The sequence below is a fragment of the Pelophylax lessonae genome (assembly GCF_965119305.1).
Source record: "Pelophylax lessonae genome assembly, chromosome: 13".
NCBI lineage: Eukaryota > Metazoa > Chordata > Amphibia > Anura > Ranidae > Pelophylax > Pelophylax lessonae.
In genome coordinates, this window is record NC_138780.1 from 66,769,844 (window position 1) to 66,789,996 (window position 20,153).

The 20,153-nt window shown below is 41.1% G+C and overlaps 1 protein-coding gene across 3 annotated transcripts in view; it reads left to right on the forward strand.

Annotated features, from left to right (window-relative positions):
• LRRC71 (leucine rich repeat containing 71) overlaps positions 1-20,153 on the forward strand; it is a 96,436-nt gene that overhangs the window by 41,226 nt on the left and 35,057 nt on the right. For all 3 annotated transcript variants that reach the window (XM_082275085.1, XM_082275086.1, XM_082275087.1), the window contains 5 exons: positions 5,106-5,174; positions 10,201-10,360; positions 10,473-10,556; positions 10,636-10,725; positions 11,580-11,708. In XM_082275085.1, the coding sequence (XP_082131211.1) occupies positions 5,106-5,174; positions 10,201-10,360; positions 10,473-10,556; positions 10,636-10,725; positions 11,580-11,708 (532 nt within the window). The remainder of the gene's footprint in view (positions 1-5,105; positions 5,175-10,200; positions 10,361-10,472; positions 10,557-10,635; positions 10,726-11,579; positions 11,709-20,153) is intronic.

Genomic DNA, 20,153 nt, shown 5'->3' on the forward strand with positions numbered 1-20,153 from the left:
CTGTCTGGTGTGTTCCTTGGCCTTCATGATGCTGTTTGTTCACTAAGGTTCTCTAACAAACCACTGAGGGCTTCACAGAACAGCTGTATTTTCTAAGGAGTTTAAATTTGGACATGTGGACCCTATTTACTAATTAGGTGGTTTCTGAAGGCAATTGGTTCCACTAGATTTTAGTTAGGTATATCACAGTAAAGGGGGCTGAATACAAATGCAAGTCACACTTTTTTATTTATTTGTAAGAAATGCTGAAAACCATTTATCATTTTCCTTCCACGTCACAATTATGTGCCACTTTGTGTTTGTCTATAACATAAAATCCCAATAAAATACTTTTACGTATTTAGTTGTAACATGACAAGATGGGGAGAATTTCAAGGGGTATGAATACTTTTTCAAGGCACTGTAATACACACCAGTCAAAAGCATAGGATCTCATTCATCAGACTGTATTGTTGTGCATAGAAGCCAACCAGAATCTTTCTCTCATCTGATTAGAGAACCTTCAAACACTAATAGAGGAGACCCATAATCAGTTATGAAGTACTATATATTTATTTACTGTAATTGCCAACATTTATCTAATGAGGGGGTGGAACAAGTCATATAAGTGGGTGGATGACATTTCTAGGTGGGCTTTGGGTGAAGTGCGACAGGACCTAATTTGTCATTGACATGCTAGATAACTGGCTATTTTTCTGATCCACTAGCTTTAACCCTTTGGCTGCAAGGCCTTGCGCTCCACTTTTAAACTCATGTGGCCAGACCATTTTTAAAATTTATTTTTCCCCTACACCTTTCAGAGTTTGTATAAGACCATTCATGCCATACATTTTCTAAAAACACATGAGCAGTAGAATAAAAAGAAGTCGCTGCTGATTTTTAAGGTCCATACTTGCTCAAATGTTTATTAAACAATATTTTCACTAAAAATACACTAAAATCATTATTAGCAGATACAAACGCAGCACATTTGACAAAATTCTTACTAAATAAAAAAGCATAACCTGTATTGAGTTAATAAATAAATATTTGTTCATTTTAAATTGCAACTTTTTTTGCAAAATAGTGAACATTAAATGTACGCAAAACTGTCAATAACCAACTTTCTGTAAAAATCTGGAAGTTTAAATTTTCACTTACAGCTTTCGGAGTTTGTAAAAGACCCCCCCCCCCCCTCCCCAAACCATACATTTTCTGAAAGCATAGAACCAGGGGAAAAAAAAGGAGGTGCTACTGATTTTTTAAGCACCATATTAATTGTGCAAATATTTATCAGATCGCTATTTCCACAGAAAACAAAAAAAAACAAACCCTAAAATCCTTTTTTGCACACATAAACACAACATAACTTACAAAATCCCTGTTAAATTCCTACTAAGGCCTCAATCACATAGGGTATACTAAAGCACCCACATGGGGAAGCACTCATAGTTAGAGGGTAAATAATTTCTGTATTCGGTGGCATGTGTTATCCTACTCTATCCTATCCTGTGTTCCGGAAGTGTTATAGTTACATATTAGTTGAGGTTGAATAAAGACAATAGTCCATCCAGTTCAACCTGTGTAGGTGTGTGTGACCCTAATCATCTCTCATACCCCTTAATGTTCTGATCCTTGAGATGTGCGTCCAAGAGTCTTTTGAAAGTAGCCATACTTTCCGCAGAAACTACCTCTTGTGGTAGAGAATTCCACAATCTTGTAGCCCTAACAGTAAAGAACCCCCCGCGTTGCCTGAGGTTAAAACGCTTCTCCTCTAATCGCATTGTATGTCCTCGCGTCCTCATGCAATCCTTGCGACTGAATAGCTTTTTTTCTATGCTAAGATCACCATTGAGGTATTTGTAAATTGCTATCATGTCCCCTCTCAGGCGTCTCTTCTCCAGGGAGAATAAATTAAGCGATTGTAGACGCTCTTCATAATTAAGGTCCTCCAATCCCCTAATTAGTTTAGTTGCCCTTCTCTGGACTCTCTCCAGCTCTAACACATCCCTCCTGAGGACTGGCGACCAGAACTGGACAGAATACTCCAGATGCAGTTGGACCAGAGTTTTATAAAGTGGTAGAATTATGGTTTATCTCTGGAAAACATCCCCTTCTTTATGCATGCTAATATTCTGCCGGCTTTGGCAGCTGTCGCTTGACATTGCATGCTATTGCCTAGTCTATCCTCTACTAAGACTCCCAGATCTTTCTCCATTTTTGATTCCCCCAAAGGTTCCCCCCCTAAAGTGTATTGTGCTTTTATGTTTTTAGTCCCCAAGTGCAAAACCTTACACTTCTCCACATTAAACCACATTTGCCATGTCATTGCTCACTCTGTTATTTTGTTCAGGTCATTCTGTAAGATATCTGCCTCATGCTGTGTAGTTACTACCCTGCCCAATTTTGTGTCATCTGCAAAAACTGATAACGAACTACTGATCCCGTCCTCAATGCTGTTTATGAATAAATTGAACAAGGTTGGTCCCAGGACTGAGCCTTGGGGGACCCCACTTACCACCCCAGACCAGTCTGAGTATGCGGTATTTATTACCACCCTTTGGACACGCCCTTTTAGCCAGTTCCGTATCCAAGAGCAAACCTCGTGGTCGATGCCTTATTTTATAAATTAAGCGCTTGTGGGGTACTGTATCAAACGCCTTAGCGAAATCCAGGTACACCACATCCACTGGTCTCCCCCTATCTAACTCACAGCTCACCTCATAGAATGTTAACAGATTGGTTTGACAAGAACGCCCATTCATAAACCCGTGCTGATTACTGCTGATAATGTTGTTGTCTTTAGCAAACTCTACGATATAGTCCCTTATCATCCCCTCCAGAGGTTTACATACTATCGATGTCAGGCTGACCGGCCTATGATTTCCTTGGACTTATATAATGGACTTGATTCTTGATTAGTTGTGTATATTCTTTTCCCACTTTTGTTTGTAATATTTTTGGTTTAGTTATACTTTAGCACTGCACTGATTTAGTTTTTTAGTTTTAAACTGTAGGTTTGTGAATGTGAATTAGTTATTGACTTAAAATCTTCAAAATAGATTTGTCTATTGGAAGAAACTGGTCATTTAACCAACAGTTAGGGGCTGTGCAACCATACTCAAACAGCATTGGTAAGTGTATATATACAGCGGGTAAAATAGGTATTGAACACGTCACCATTTTTCTCGGTAAATACTGTATATTTCTAAAGGTGCTAATGATATGAAAATGTTACCACATGTCAGTAACAATCCATGCAATCCATACATACTAAGAAACCAAAACAAATAAGTTCAGAAATTAAATTATGTGTAATAAAATAGAATGGCACAGGAAAAGAGTTTTGAACACATGAAGAAAGGGAGGTGCAAAAAAGGCATGGAAAGTCAAGACAGCAGCTGAAATCTTATAGACAGACAAAAAGTGCAGCGCAACCAAATCTTAGTAATAAAAAAGTCAAAGGAAGAGAGAATACTCTCAAATCCAAGAGTTCATACCATATAGGAATCCCTTTAGGCAGTGGGAAAGTGAAACTGTCAGCCACCTTGGTGTGATAACTCCCACCACTGATAGTAACACAGGCCGCTCACCTCAGGATTTTAACGCCTGAATAAACAGGATGGTCAAATTCACTTTACTTCCAAAGGGTTTAAATAACAAGAGGCGTCCAGCCGATGCAGGCAAATCTCCCTATGGTATATACAAACCAAAGGCAAACTAATAGTGCTCTCTACCACAATCAAATTCTTTTTTATAAAACCAAGTAAAATCACCCACATTTCGTCCACTTTTAAAAATGCCTGTAATATACAGATGAGCCTCTCTTGTGCGGGCTCAGGATAGCAGCGGTTGATGTCACATGCAAGTCTCCACCTCCCATACGCGTTACGTCCAAAGTGACCAGCTGAAATCTATCAGTAATTAGAAAGCAATCCGGCCCCTTGTCAGTGCAAATCAATATTAGCTGGCTCAGTCACAACTGTTGGTCTATAAAAAAGGTGTCTCGTTATTAAGAAACATTTTATGATGGGTAAAAGCAAAGAGCTCTCTCAAGACCTTCCCAACCTTATTGTTGCAAAACATACGGTCACCATAAACCAACCATTATCAGGTGCTCCTTGCAAGATTTCTGACAGCGGAGTGAAAAGAATTATCAGAAGAGTCTCCCAAGAGCCCAGGAAGACTTGTGGAGAGCTTCAGAAAGACCTGGATTTAGCAGGTACAATTGTTTTAAAGAAAACAATAAGTAATACGCACAACCGCCATGGCCAGTATGCACGCTCACCTTACAAGACTCCATTGCTTAAGAAAGAGCATGTTGAAGCTGTTTTAAAGTTTGCTGCACAACATTTAGACAAGTCTATAAAACACTGGGAGAATATAATCTGGTCAGATGAGACCACAAATTAACTCTTTGGATGCCATAATACGCACCTTATTTGGAGGTCAAATGGTACTGCACATCACCCCAAAAACACCATACCAACAGTGATGTTTTGAGGTCGGAACATCATGATGTGGGGCTGTTTTTCAGCATAGGGTACTGGCAAACTTCATATCATTGAAGGGAGGATGAATGAAAAAATGTACCAAGACATTCTTCTTCTGCTTCCAGGATGATGAAGATGAAACGAGGGTGGACATTTCAGCAAGACAATGATCCCAAACACAAAGCCAAGGAAACTCTCAATTGGTTTCAAAGAAATAAAATAAAGCTGCTAGAATGGCTCAGCCAATCACCTGACTTGTATCCAATAGAAAATCGATGGAAATAACGAAATATCAGAGTTCATAGAAGAGGCCCAGGGAACCTTCAAGATTTAAAGACTGTTTGTGTGAAAGAATGGGCCAAAATCACACCTGAGGAATACAACTAGTTTCTCGATACTGGAGGCGTCTTGAAGAGGTCATTACCAAGAAAGGATTTTGTATGTAGTATTAAATACTTTTTAGTTAGTGTGTTCTATACTTTTTTCCCTGTGTCATCCCATTTTATTACACATAACTTAATTTCTGAACTTATTTGTTTTGGTTTCTTACAAATGTGCATAAAACGTAATACTGCATGTAATACAAATGTATTGTTTTTGTATGTAATCAAATGTATTTGATTGTTTTGCCAGGGTTTTTGCACTGGAAGGTAATCCACTGCTTCAACAGTCTTATTACAAGCTGATCTCAGATGATATAGTGTAAGTAAAACATATTTAGTAAAAAGCTATCCATGGTCCATGAGTATGACATTGACGCGTGGGGATTGGGGTAAGAGTGAAGGGTTATTTTAAAAAGAACAGCCAACATAAGCTGTAATGTTACCTACAACTAAATAGACAGTGTACTTTAATATTTTCACCTGCATGGGAAAATTTAGGCAGAATCTAAACACTCCACTTCAACTATATAATGGTGCTGTCCTCTGTACCACTAGATGCTCCTCTTTTCATGAAGGAATCATATCTTTCAGAAGTCAAACAAACAAATTGAGCAATTTTCAATAAATAATCCCTCTCACTGAAAGTACTAAAGGAATGTCTGATCACATTTAATGAAGTCAAATTTTTGCCCTCGTTTCCCCTAGGAGTACAGAATTATCAGCTTGTTTAAGAAATTTTAATCTGTTATTTTGCTAAAAACATAAAAAAATTCTAATGGATTGTGGAGGGGGAGAGATTGGCTTCACATCTACATCAATAGTAAGTTAGCACCTTCCCCATAGTAGAAATTATGTAGAAAAAGGGGGGGGGTTTCTAAAACTACCCATAAGGTAGCTGTAGAACCAAAGGGGATTTAAATGTGCCATTCACACGAGCGTCTTACAAATTGTAAACTTTTTTTTTTTTTAAATTTAAAAAAAAAACAAATGTATTCAACAAGTTAATCATGGACATACATACATGATATTACAAATACATATATATATTGTACATCATATCAACAACCGTTAATGTTTGCATAAGCCCAGAAAATGGGTCTATATAGAAAAAGCGAGATTGCTGGAACTACGCGTTTCGCGATGAGTGCTTCATCAGGCTCAGCTGTTTCAAGATATTTTCAATACATATAGAAAATCTACAGAATCAACAATATCAGAATTAGAGCAGAACAAATAGGTTTATTAGGTACAAAACATTTTTTTCTTATTTATTTTTTTTAAATTAAACATTAACTATACTCATATTTGGCTTATGTATGAAAACACAAACAAGAAAAGTAAATAAATGAATAAGTCAGTACATATTTAATTCTATCTTCTTAAAAAAAATCTAGTATGCAAAGTCTTGTTCTGCCCTGATGAAATGCTTTATTCACAGTATTGCAACATGGGCTGATTTTCCTCCAGTGTTTATTTCTACTCACAAATAGTATGTGGTTAGTTTAAACCCTGCCACAATGTGGTTTTAAAGGGACAAAGCATATACAGTATCTCAAAAAAAAGTGAGTACACCCCTCAAATTTCTATAAATATTTTATTCTATCTTTTCATGTGAAAGCACTGAAGAAATGAAACTTTGCTACAATGTAGTGAGTGTACAGCTTGTATAACAGTGTAAATTTGCTGTCCCCTCAAAATAACTCAACACACAGCCATTAATATAAAGTAAAAAATTCCGCGCAAGTGGATGTGATTAAACTAAAGGCTGCAGCCTACCCCAAAATATAGGTAAACTATATCTAGAAATGTAAAGATAGGTGGGGTATGTTGGCGCTGCCTATACAGATATTAAGTATATGGGAGAAAAGTGACTGACACTTTTCTCCCTTATACTTAATATCTGTATAGGCAGCGCCAACATACCCCACCTATCTTTACACAGCCATTAATGTCTAAACTGCTGGCAACAAAAGTGAGTACACCCCTAAGTGAAAATGTCCTAATTGGGCCCAAAGTGTCAATATTTTGTGTGGCCCCCATTATTTTCCAGCACTGCCTTAACCCTCATGGGCATGGAGTTCACCGGAGCTTCACAGGTTGCCACTGGAGTCCTCTTCTACCCCTCCATGACAACATCATGGAGCTGGTGGATGTTAGAGACCTTGCGCTCTTCCACCTTCCCTTTGAGGATGCCCCACAGATGCTCAATAGGGTTTAGGTCTGGAGAAATGCTTGGCCAGTTCATCACCTTTACCTTCAGCTTCTTTAGCAAGGCAGTGGTCGTCTTGGAGGTGTGTTTGGGGTCTTTATCATGTTGGAATATTGCCCTGCAGTCCAGTCTCTGAAGGGAGGGGATCATGCTCTGCTTCAGTATGTCACAGTACATGTTGACATTCATGGTTCCCTCTATTATCTGTAGCTCCCCAGTGCCGGCAGCACTCATGCAGCCCCAGACCATGACACTCCCACCACCATGCTTGCCGGCAGCACTCATGCAGCCCCAGACCATGACACTCCTACCACCATGCTTTTGTACTCCTCATCTGATTGCCGCCACACAAGCTTGACACCATATGAACCAAATAAGTTTCTCTTGGTCTCATCAGACCACAGGACATGGTTCCAGTAATCCATGTCCTTAGTTTGTTTGTCTTCAGCAACAGCAAACTATTTGAGGGCTTTCTTGTGCATCATCTTTAGAAGAGGCTTCCTTCTGGGACAACAACCACGCAGACCAATTTGATGCAGTGTGTGGCGTATGTTCTGAGCACTGACAGGCTGACCGCCCACCCCTTCAACCTCTGCAGCAATGCTGGCAGCACTTATACGTCTATTTCCCAAAGACAACCTCTGGATATGATGTTGAGCACGTGCCCCAAACTCCGTTGGTCGACCATGGAGAGGCCTGTTATTAGTGGGACCTGTCCTGTTAAACCGTTGTATGGTCTTGACCACCGTGCTGCATCTCAGTTTCGGGGTCTTGGCAATCTTTGTATAGCCTAGGCCATCTTTAGGTAGATCCTCAGAGAGTTCTTTGCTATCAGGTGCCATGTTGCACTTCCAGTGACCAATATGAAAGATTGGGAGCGATAACACCAAATTTAACCTTCTCCCCATTCACACCTGAGACCTTGTAACACTAACGAGTCACATGACACTGGGGAGGGAAAACTGCTAATTGGCCCCAATTTGGACATTTTCACTTAGGGGTGTACACACTTTTGTTGCCAGCGGTTTAGACATTAATGGCTGTGTGTTGAGTTATTTTGGGGGGACATTAAATTTACAGTTATACAAGCTGTACACTCACTACATTACATTGTAGCAAAGTGTAATTTCTTCAGTGTTACCACATGAAAAGATAAAATATTTACAAAAAATGTGAGGTGTATACTCACTTTTGTGAGATACTGTATACATGGCAGACACCTTCATGTGTTATATGGCCCTTTTAGTGTTCCTGTCTGACTCCCTTTTTGTGCCACAGTGGCCCTCCTAAAACTCCAAATTTCCAACAATGGGGCAAAGTGCTTACTCCCTCAGCCAACTCTCACAGGGGTTCTCAATGCCTGTGAGACTTGTTGCTACACCCAAATGCTGTCACATAGAGACCGTAGGGAATGGCTAGCCATGTTACATATGGCGCTTTTCCACTGCATGGAACCGAATGGTTCGGCTCGCTTTTGTGCTTTCCCACTGCTGGTACTGCATGGTACGGTGTAGGAACGGTTCGGTACGGTACGGTACGGCGGCGCTTTTCCACTGCATGGAACCGAACGGTACGGCTCTCTAAAACAGTACCACCTCGATTGTGGTTCCAAGAGGTACCATACTGGTACCATATCCCACAATCCTTTGCATGCAGTCACTACTAGCCACTGATTGGTCAGAGAATCGTTGTTATCCCACCCACTTAACTTTAGTACTACTTTAGTGGAAAAGCAAACCATACCAAACCGTACCGAACCGTTCCAACACCGTACCATGCGGTACCAGCAGTGGAAAAGCAAACCGGGCCAAGCATGGCCGAGTAGAGCCAAGCCGGTACTTGCAGTGGAAAAGTGCCAATAGTTAGTCAGGTTAAGAAAAGACACAAGTTCATTATACAACCAATAGAAAAAACAAACAAACAAACAGAAAACCTCTGTATACACAATCCTATACTCACAGTTGATCCAGAATAAGACAAAAAATCCTCCATAAAGCACAATCCAATTTGCACCAGTAGGGGGAAAACAAATCCTCATTGCTCCTCCGGACACTCCAGTATTTTCTGGATAAGCTATCCCTGACTTTTCAGAAAGTCATAAAATTATAGGAGAGAAGGCTTGGAACACTACAACATGACTGCAGTACACCTGCATGCCATTTTGATTGGTATCACAGTGTGACAGGTGTTTTTTTAAATGAATTTTCCTGATCAGAAATATAGAAACTGCTATTATTAAAGTAGTAAAATTGTCAATGGTAACTTGAATTATGACAACTGCTGGCCTGTGGAATGCCTGACTTCACACACTTAGGCTGATTTGGTGAAGTAGACATGAGTGGAAGAAGTGAATAGAAATGTACTTTGCAAATGATTGGGCAATTGAACTGCAGATGTTCAACTTCTTTAGTAAATCAGCCTCGCTGTGTCCCATTTTGCCAGTGTGCAGTGTATGAGGTCATAAAGTTACGCATGTAAAGTCAAGCTCTAGTATGACCTTACTGCAGCTCATGGTACTCCATCATTGTGATCAGCCTCCCTGATCAATAATAAGGTTAGAAGGGCTCTGACAGAGCTTGAGTTTACAAGCTGAAGTCAATACTTGTATAACTGTACACTCTAGATTTTGGGGGCTCTCTGGTTCTTTTGAAAATGTCAAAGGGTACATGCAAATACCACTTGATGACATCATTTAAATGATGTTACCGGAATATCTTTATGGAGACATCATGTTACTTTAATGAGGCAAATGTCGTTAAATTGTAGATTTGCCTAAAAAGAACCAGTTGCAATCGGCACATGTAATAATTTACTGTAAATATTAAGCCTTTAGTTATTATAACTGTGCATAAAACATAGCATACTTTTTAGTTTCACTTACGTATTCTAAATGTCACACTTCAGCTTGAGTTTTAGGTGTAAGAGGTCACTTGAAGGCTAACAGAAGCTATCCTACCAACCTCCTGACCTCACACGTCTCTCAGATCCTAAGAGTCCAAAACAATGTTCACCTAACAGAGTCCATCGTTGGTAACATTCCCATGGTGCTCTGTAGCCATTACCAAGCTTCTGAGTAGCAGAAAAGTAATTTGAAAATCAGATGGACAATATAATTTTACATCTTCTCACAATACAGGCTTTCCCACATATTCTTGAGAAACAACAAAATTAATGATGAGGGGGCAAGACTTATTAGTCAAGCTTTGCAAAGCCTGAAGATGACCAACAAAAACCTAACTTCTCTTGTGCTCAGCTACAATCATATCACAGACGAGGGAGCCCGAAACATTGCACAGGTAAAAATATCAACTTAGTTAATGGTCATATCAAAGAGAAATGCAATGTTGATTGTTTATAAGCACCTACAGCCAGAAAGTAGAATCCTCTGCTTGTTTATATTGTTTTTAGGCCTTAAGATTCAATCGATCTCTTCTTTCCTTAAATCTTTCAAGCAATCAGATTGGTGATGAAGGGGCTCTAGCTTTGGCAGAGGTTGGTACAAAGTTTGATCGCACAATAAATTAACTTTCTGGAGATGTTTACAGCATCATAGTGTAATGTTTTTGAGTAGGTGCTGGGCCATTTCACATTAACACATGCTGAGACTGTAGAGAGGAGGCGGCTTCTACTGGAGAAGGAGGCTCAGGAACAGCCAAGATCGGTAAGCATCAGTGAATATATTTTTGCCTGTTAATATTTCCTAGTGAATTCATAAATTAGATAATGATGATCTGTCCCTTGTCATAGCAGCCGCAACATGTTTTATTCAAGGTTTATAGTCTCCTTCTTATTTAGTTTTCTTGATTTGTCTGATATTGACTCTGTAGGTAAAGCTGACCATACACATATAGATGTTTTTCCAGGTTGAACACAAGAAATCCAACAGATTCCTCCATTCAAGCTCTATAGCGTATATTGACAATTCTTCCATAGTAGCTATTGTATTTTGACAGCCGGCCCCAGCTGATTGGATGCAGGCTATGTTCAGCCAGTCATTTTCTGTCCAACTCTTCAATCGGTGGATGTTGGGCAGGAGGTACCTGACAGGTCACCCACTGAGCAAACTTCAGCTGGTTCATTAAGAACCAGCCTAGATTCACTCCATGAATGGACAGCTTTAGACTGGCCATACATTATTACAATTTTCCTGTTCAATTTATTTTTGATTAACCTTCACTGTGTTGTGCAAGGGCCTGCCTGATTGTGTACAGATTGAAAGTGTCTCATTGTATATGCTTTTGGCAAATCTAAAAGAAAATTGTATAATGTAGACCAGCCTTAGAGTGAGCTCTTTCCGCTATGCCTAGTGTTTGACCTCCTGCTGATAACACTGCCACTTCCAGAGTGTGCATAACAGAACAAGATAACAGAAGCATGTAGTTGGTTGTTGCTTACATTCCTCTCATTTGCATATTTGTTATAGATAAAAAATAAGGGATATTGTTTAAAAACTGCAAAAAGAAATGTGTTATTTCTAATGACTGCTGTGGTTCCATTTTATGTAATCTTTAACAGCCAACAACCTCTCGACAGGCTGATTCCAAAAGTGAGCGGCCACCTAGTCACCATAGCAACTCAGCTATTGAGAAGGGGGATAAAGTCCAGGCACAGAAGACCAAACAGAGCATAAAGAAGAAGGAGAAGGTAATGCCATACCCTTCAAGGTTTATGCATTGTAAGATAAGTAGCTGCCAATGTGCTTTCCATCTTCAGAAAATGTGAGTGCCGATCACCGTTGGTGCATGTGTCAGCTTCTTCTTCCTTCTGGTATGTGAGATATGAATTTTACATCTTCCTAACAATATTAGTTGTTTAAAGAGGCACTGTACTTTGCCCAGTCAGGCCAGATGACAATATCTGCAGTTGACTGCCCCTTGTCTTTTATTCTTGCCAAGCAATGCTCTTCAGCTGCCTCCTTGCTGCAGCATTCCTGCCTGTCAAAGCCAATGCATTAACTGCTATTAGAGCTTAGACAAGGGGATGATGTAATGTGTCCAGCTCCTCCCTTCATTACATTTTAAGGTCACATGCTGCCTGCCATAGCAAGGGCTCCAGCAATGAGGAGGTGGCATTAATGCGAGGATCAGAAATTATGACTGGCTGAAGGGATGAACTTTTTAAGGACACTGGGCTCCATTCACTAAAGCAGATCACATGCAGTATTTAGGTGTCATTTTCCCTAAATTTCACATGCGATCCACAAAACTCTGAAAACGCTAGGTAAATGCCACACAAAAAGGTGTTAAACTCAGTTCACAAAAGGAAATAAACAATTAAATGCATGCAGTAATTAAGTAGTGGTCCAGGTATGCAGTAATTATAGGTTTTACTGCTACAGGGCGGCAGCTGTGTGCCGGATCACCTATAAGTAAGTGATTCCAGTCTCCCGCCTGCAGGGCGGTGGGCCACTTCTGCTGTAATAATCCACAGCAGAAGCCGTTCTGTAGGTGCCGGGTACTCGATGTCCTCTGGCACCCGTCGATCATCGGCAATACACAGAGAACTGAGATATCCCTATGTAAACAAGGCAAATCTCAGTTCTGACAGTGGGGAAGGAATGGATTCTGTGTTCTGCAAAGCAGGGACTAGAATCCATTACTTTCCCTAATAAAAGCAGCACGCAAATACTGGCTAGGCACACAGTTAACCCCTTAATCGCCCTAGATATTAACCACTTCCCAGCCAGTGTCACTAGTACAGTCACAGTGCATATGTTTAGATTTTTACAGGCAAAGTGTCAGAATGTCTGCTGGAATATTGCAGTCCCACTATAAGTTACTAATTGCCACCATTACTAGTTTTTTAAAAAAAAATTCCATAGCGATATCCCATAGTTTGTAGACTCTATAACTTTCACGTAAACGAATCAATATACACTTTTTGGGATTTTTTTTACCAAAAACGTAGCAGAATACATATTGGTCTACATTTATGAAGAAATTATTATTATTTTTTTTTTTAATTGGATGTGTTTTATAGCAAAAAGCAAAAAATATGTTTTTTTTTTCCAAAACTGTCTGTCTTTTTTTGTTTATAGCGCAAAAAATAAAAAATCTCAGTGGTGATCAAATCCCACAAAAAAAAAGCTCTATTTAGTAAAAGGGAATTATATTGGATATATGAGGCCAAAGTTGTGGTACCTAGGGGTTTGAATATTGACTTTGATTTAAATTGTTTTATTTGCGATAAATAGTTTTAAAATATTTTTTTTATTTTTTTAATAATCGTATTAATAACAATTTTTATTTATTCATTTATATTAAACTATGCAATTATGGTGTTTTTTAATGATATCTCATATGGTGTATTTTATTTAAATTTTATTGGCATATGTATTCACCTGGGAGAGTGGCAGATGTGGACAGGTTCTGATTTATATTCCATTATAGTTTTTTAGTGTATTGAATGGCAATATTGTATTTATTTAGTTCCGGGGTCCCCCGAGCTGTGATTGATGTGTATTTCCCCTTACGGCTTCCGGTGTTGCGAGTACTGGCAGCCGTCCCTATGAGAGAATGAAGAAGGCATTGAGGGGCGGGAACATCCTGTTGTATGTTAATATATTGAATAGGACGTTGTGCTGGCTCCACCCCGCTGAGGAAGTTACTCTTGTGAGGTAACGTGTACGTGGGCGGGGCCTGCGCATGGAAGCCGCATTCCCAGCTGAGATAGACAAGACCATTGTAGCCCGCACTGCTGAAGTGCAAATTTATGTGAGTGTTACTTATATGTGTCAATATTCTTAATTCAATAAAGTATACAGAGAGCACTAGAAGTATTCTTCCTGCTTTTTTTATATACACCACCGCCAATCGTATCCTACATCCTTGACCCTAAAAGAGGATGGTGGAGGAAGCTGTGTGTCATTATTGATAGTTCCAGCTTGATATTTGTTTGAGATCCTGCATCCTTGAGCTTGAAGCAGGAAGGTGGAGGAGGCTTAGTGGTATTGATTGCTAAAGCTTGTCTAGCTCATTGAGATATATGGGTCAGACATTAAGGTGAGCTGCTACTGAGCACAGAATTACACTGACCTGTGTGTGGAGTGAGCACCAGCACCAGCACCAGCACTTTATATTTAATATTTAGCACTGAAGATTTTTTTGTTCATTTTTCGATATCCATTGTGGACCTTTTATTACCTTTTTATAATGTATTTTGTAATATGAAATTTGCCCACTTTGTCACTTTATACACTTAATTTATTTGTGATATATATATTTATTTAGTATTTATTTATTGATTGATATTTTTACTTTTGGCGCTGCATTTTATTTATCTAATATCATCTGGGTGTAGTGAAAGCACTGAATGTAAGCGGCCATCTGATTATTATCGTTTAAGATTTTGACATCCTTGATGGGTTCTGGGCCCGTGGACCTCTTTGGTAAATGACAAATGGGTCCACAAAGTTATACTGTCCTGTTACAAGATAGAGTTTCGTTCATGCCCTCCGGAAAGGTTCTTTCTTTGCAATGTAAGTCTGTCCCTGGATCGATTGCAGGCTCTCTTTGGGGCGGTGCAAGACCTGTTGCTTCAGGGTGTGGTTTCAGGGTTTTTATTCAAACCTGTTCACGGTCCCACAGACGGAGGGCAAGGTACAACCGATTTTGGATCTCAAGGTCCTGAACTGCTTTGTGCGGGTACAGAAATTAAGAATGGAGTCCATTCCCACGGTGGTGACATCCCTACATCAGGGGTATTTTCTTGTCTCTGTCGACATCAAGGATGCTTTCTTGTACATTCCAATATGTGCTTGACACCAGCGCTTCCTCCGTTTTGATGTGGGAGAGGAGGATTACCAGTTTGTGACGTTACCCTTTGGTCTCGCCCCCGCTCCTTAGGTCTTCACAAAAGTGTTGGTCCCAGGTCTGGCGTTGCTACCTCAGCAGGAGATTGCAGTGCTGGGCTGCCTGGACGACCTCCTCCGCGAGCGGGGTCCTCTGCTGCCCTGATGGAAGGATAGATGGAGTTTACTATACAGACCCTGACAGAGTTAGGTTTGCTTCTAAAATACCAGAAGTCTGCTCTAATTCCAGCCAGGAAATTAGATTATCTGGGTCTGGATTCATCCTTCCTCTGGACAAGCTCCAGAAGTTGCATGCTGCGATTCACCTACTCCTGTCCAGCAGGTGGTCCTCCCTCTGGACTCTTATGCGGGTGCTGGGCCTGATGGTATCTACCTTTTGAGGTGGTTCAGTTTGCACAGTTCCATACGCGGTCCCTTCACAGGGGGATCCTGGTAAAATGGGACAAGTGTCCAAGGTCTCTGGACAATCAGATTCGGCTGAGTTGGGGAAACCAGGGGGTCTCTGGTCTGGTGGCTTTGCTTTCCGGCTCTTCAGCAGGGCGAATCCTTCTCCTTTTGTATTGGAGAGTGGTCACTACAGATGCCAATCTGTCCGAGTGGGAGTTGTCTTGATACTAAGCTCTGCTTAGGGTTGTTGGACGCTGGAAGAGTCCAGACTGCCAATTAATGTGTTGGAACTTCGGGCGATCAGGCTGTGCCTGGATCACTGGAAGAATCGACTCTGGGGGCTTCCGAAGCGAATCAAGTCAGACAATGCCACGGCGGTGGCCTATGTCTATCATCCGGGCGGTACAAAGAAGGTGTTGGCAGCCCTGGAAGTAGCCGGCATTCTCTGCTGGGCAGAATGCTTCGTTCCGGTCCTGTCCGCTGCACACATTCAAGGAGTGGATATAGTTACATAGTTAGTCAGGTTAAAAAAAGACACAAGTCCATCTGGTTCAACCAAAAAAAAAAAAAAACAGTATTGAAAACCCAACATACAATCTCATATACACAATCCTATACCCGCAGTTGATCCAGAGGAAGGCGAAAAAACCCCAGCAAAGCATGATCCAATTTGCTACAGCAGGGGAAAAAAAAATCCGTCCTGATCCCCTGAGGGGCAATCGGATATTCCCTGGATCAACTTTACCTAAAAAAATTTTAGTACCCACTTATATCAAGTACGCCCAGGAAAGAATCCAGGCCTTTTTTAAAGCAATCTAGTGAGCTAGCCAGAACCACCTCTCGAGGGAGTCTATTCCACATTTTCACAGCTATTACAGTGAAGAAACCTTTCCTTATTTGGAGACTAAATCTGTTTTACTCTAGACGTAAAGAGTGCCCCCTTGTCCTCTGTGTTGACCTTAAAGTGAACAACTCAACACCGAGTTCACTATATGGACCCCTTATGTATTTATACATGTTGATCATATCCCCCCTTAATCTCCTCTTCTCAAGACATAAAAAATTCAGTTCCTCTAATCTTTTCTCATAGCTGAGCTCCTCCATGCCTCTTATCAGTTTGGTTGCCCTTCTCTGCACTTTCTCCAGTTCCCTGATATCCTTTTTAAGAACTGGTGCCTAAAACTGAACTGCATATTCCAGATGAGGTCTTACTAATGATTTGTACAGGGGCAAAATAATATCTCTCTCTCTGGAGTCCATGCCTCTGTTAATACAAGAAAGGACTTTGCTTGCTTTGGAAACCGCAGCTTGGCATTGCAAGCTATTATTAAGCTTATCATGTACCAGAACACCCACATCCTTCTCCGCTATGGATTCCCCCCAATTCTACTCCACCTAGTATGTATGTTGCATGCATATTCTTAGCCCCCAAGTGCATAACTTTATATTTATCAACATTAAACCTCATTTGCCACATGGTTGCCCAACGAAACAGTGCATTGAGGTCAGCTTGTAAGTTGGAGACATCCTGTAAAGAAGTTATTCAACTGCAAAGCTTGGTGTCATCTGCAAAGACTGAAATGGTACTTTTAATCCCAGACCCTATATCATTTATAAAGATATTAAAAAGTAAGGGTCCCAACACTGAACCTTGGGGGTACACCACTGATACCCTTAGACCATTCAGAGTGAGAGAATCATTAACCAATACTCTCTGAATTCTGTCTTTTAGCCAATTTTCTATCCATTTACAAACTGATCTTTCCAAGCCTGTAGACTTTACCTTACACATTAGCCGTGTGTGGGGAACTGTGTCAAACGCTTTTGCAAGATCCAAATAGACTATGTCCACAGCCACCCCTTTGTCCAAGGTTTTACTTACCTCCTCATAAAAAGAAATCAGGTTTGTTTGACAACTTCTGTCTTTCATGAATCCATGCTGTCTGTTGCTTAAAATATGTTTTTCCAGCAAGAACTCATCTATGTGGTCTTTTATTAAACTCTCCAGTATCTTCCCGACTATAGAAGTTAAACTAAAAGGTCTATAGTTACTTGGCAAAGACTTTGATCCCTTTTAAAATATAGGCACCACATTGGCTCTAGGCCAATCCAGCGGTACTATTCCAGTCCTTAACTAGTCCCTAAAAATTAGAAACAAAGGCTTTGAAATTACAGCGCTCAATTCTTTTAGGATGCATGGGTGGATGCCATCTGGTCCAGGCGCTTTATCCACCCTTATTCTGTCTAAATATTTCTGTACCATATCACTTTTTGAGCCATTGTGGATCATTTGGGACTGTGTCAATACCATCCTCAGTAAAAAAAGGGAGCAAAGAATACACTAAAGAAACCAGCAATCCGACTTTGCTCACCCGGCGCTAAAATTATCCTAAAATCACAATAAATGAAGCTGCTGCTATAATAATAAATAAACATGTATATAGGTGCATAAAGATCCACACAGCCCGAGGGCTAAAAGACTCCTTCACACACTAGCAGCGCTGTAGTCCATAAATGAACATGAATGAAATGAAATAAACAAATGAAAGGGAAGTCCATGCATACAGTCCCAAAATAAAAAGAGGTTACTGGAGTAGGTGTATCCTTGCAGAGACCCAAAAGACCTTCACCACACCGCTGTGTGCACCCTTATGTGGGAACACTTACCAGATCAAATCTGTATATATGCAAAACATATCAGCCAGCGGGATCGCCTTAATCTCCTTGAACCTCTATGTTGGAACTCAAATGGGACCACCGTCAGGTAACAGATGAAAACCACCTCACCAGCATATGGACCGTTTGCATGAGAAATAATAGAGCAACATAGCGTAATCCAGCAAAATATGTGCCTTTATTCCCCAACAATATCCCTTCAATAATTGCACTTACAAAGTAACAAGAAGTCTAACAGCATGATAGCAAGTAAACCGATAGTCCTACCGCTCTCTCCCGTCCTGTACGCCCGCAGCCCGGTACCTGGCCGTGAGCCTCGAGGGATCAGCGTGTGACAAGGGCTTCTTGCGTGATTACGTGACCACGCTCTGACGCGTTTCGTCAGCAAGTGACTTCTACCGAGGATGCCCTCGGTAGAAGTCACTTGCTGACGAAATGCGTCAGTGCGTGGTCACGTAATCACGCAGGAAGCCCTTGTCACACGCTGATCCCTCGAGGCTCACGGCCAAGTATCGGGCTGCGGGCGTACAGGACGGGAGAGAGCGGTAGGACTATCGGTTTACTTGCTATCATGCTGTTAGACTTCTTGTTACTTTGTAAGTGCAATTATTGAAGGGATATTGTTGGGGAATAAAGGCACATATTTTGCTGGATTACGCTATGTTGCTCTATTATTTCTCATGCAAACGGTCCATATGCTGGTGAGGTGGTTTTCATCTGTTACCTGACGGTGGTCCCATTTGAGATTAAGGCGATCCCGCTGGCTGATATGTTTTGCATATATACAGATTTGATCTGGTAAGTGTTCCCACATAAGGGTGCACACAGCGGTGTGGTGAAGGTCTTTTGGGTCTCTGCAAGGATACACCTACTCCAGCAACCTCTTTTCATTTTGGGACTGTATGCATGGACTTCCCTTTCATTTGTTTATTTCATTTCATTCATGTTCATTCATGGACTACAGCGCTGCTAGTGTGTGAAGGAGTCTTTTAGCCCTCGGGCTGTGTGGATCTTTATGCACCTATATACACCATCCTCAGTATGGTCATAAACTCCCCCATGCTCCTTTATATACACAGAGCTGAAGAAAGTATTTATTAAATTTGCCTTCTCTTTGTCCCCAGTCACCCACTCTTGATTATTTTGTAAAGGACTTACATGCTCAGACCTAACCTTTTTACTATTAATATATTTGAAGAATTTCTGGGGGTTTGTCCTACTATCTTTTGCAATCTGTCGTTCATTTTGAATTTTTGCGTCCTATCTCAGTCAGCAAGTGTTGGACCAAGGGGGGTGGTCCCTTCATCCGGATCTGTTTCATCAGATATGTCTCCGATGGGGCACCCCTAAAGTGTATCTCTTGGCGTCCCGGCTCAACAGAAAGGTATTGAGGTTTGTGGCAAGGTCACGGGATCCTCAGTTGCACGCCACAAACGCTCTGGTGGCCCCGTGGCCAGTATCGTCTGATCTATGCCTTCTCTCCTCTCAAGCTTCTGCCACGGCTTTTGCGCAGAATCGAGGCCAACGGAATTCCGGTCATTCTAGTGGCCTCAGGCTGGCCTCGCTGGTCTTGGTACACTGGAGACTGCCTCTCAGGTAGGATCTCTTGTCCCAAGGGCCATTTTTCCATCCTGCTTTACAGTCGCTGGCTTGTAAAAAGTCAGGTGCTAAAGGAAAGAAGTTTGCCTGGGTCAGTGATTCCAAAACTGCTGAATGCTAGGATGTCTACCTGCTAGGAGGTCTACCATCGTACGTGGAAATCGTACATTTCGTGATGAGAGTCGATTGGTGTTCACCCTCATTCTTTTTCAGTGGCTCAGGTTTTGACCTTCCTTCAACGAGGGGTCGAGCAGAAATTGGCCTTGAGTACCATCAGTGGCCAGGTGTCGGCCTTCTTTCAACGACTCCTGGCCATGCACTCTCTGATGCATACCTTTATTCAAGGGGTTCGATATCTGACATAATAATGAATATTTACTGCAAATTATTGTGACTTCTGCTGTTGTCTTTTAGAGACCAGTTCAGAAATGCGCAGTTTTATCTTGGCAAGTGCCACTCTCAGTCATTATCATGTCTCATGTCACCTCACCCTGGCCTGCTGTAAGGGGGGATCTATATTGGGGACAGGACCTCACCTCACCCTGGCCTGCTGTAAGGGGGGAGATCTATATGGGGGACGGGACCTCACCTCACCCTGACCTGCTGTAAGGGGGGAT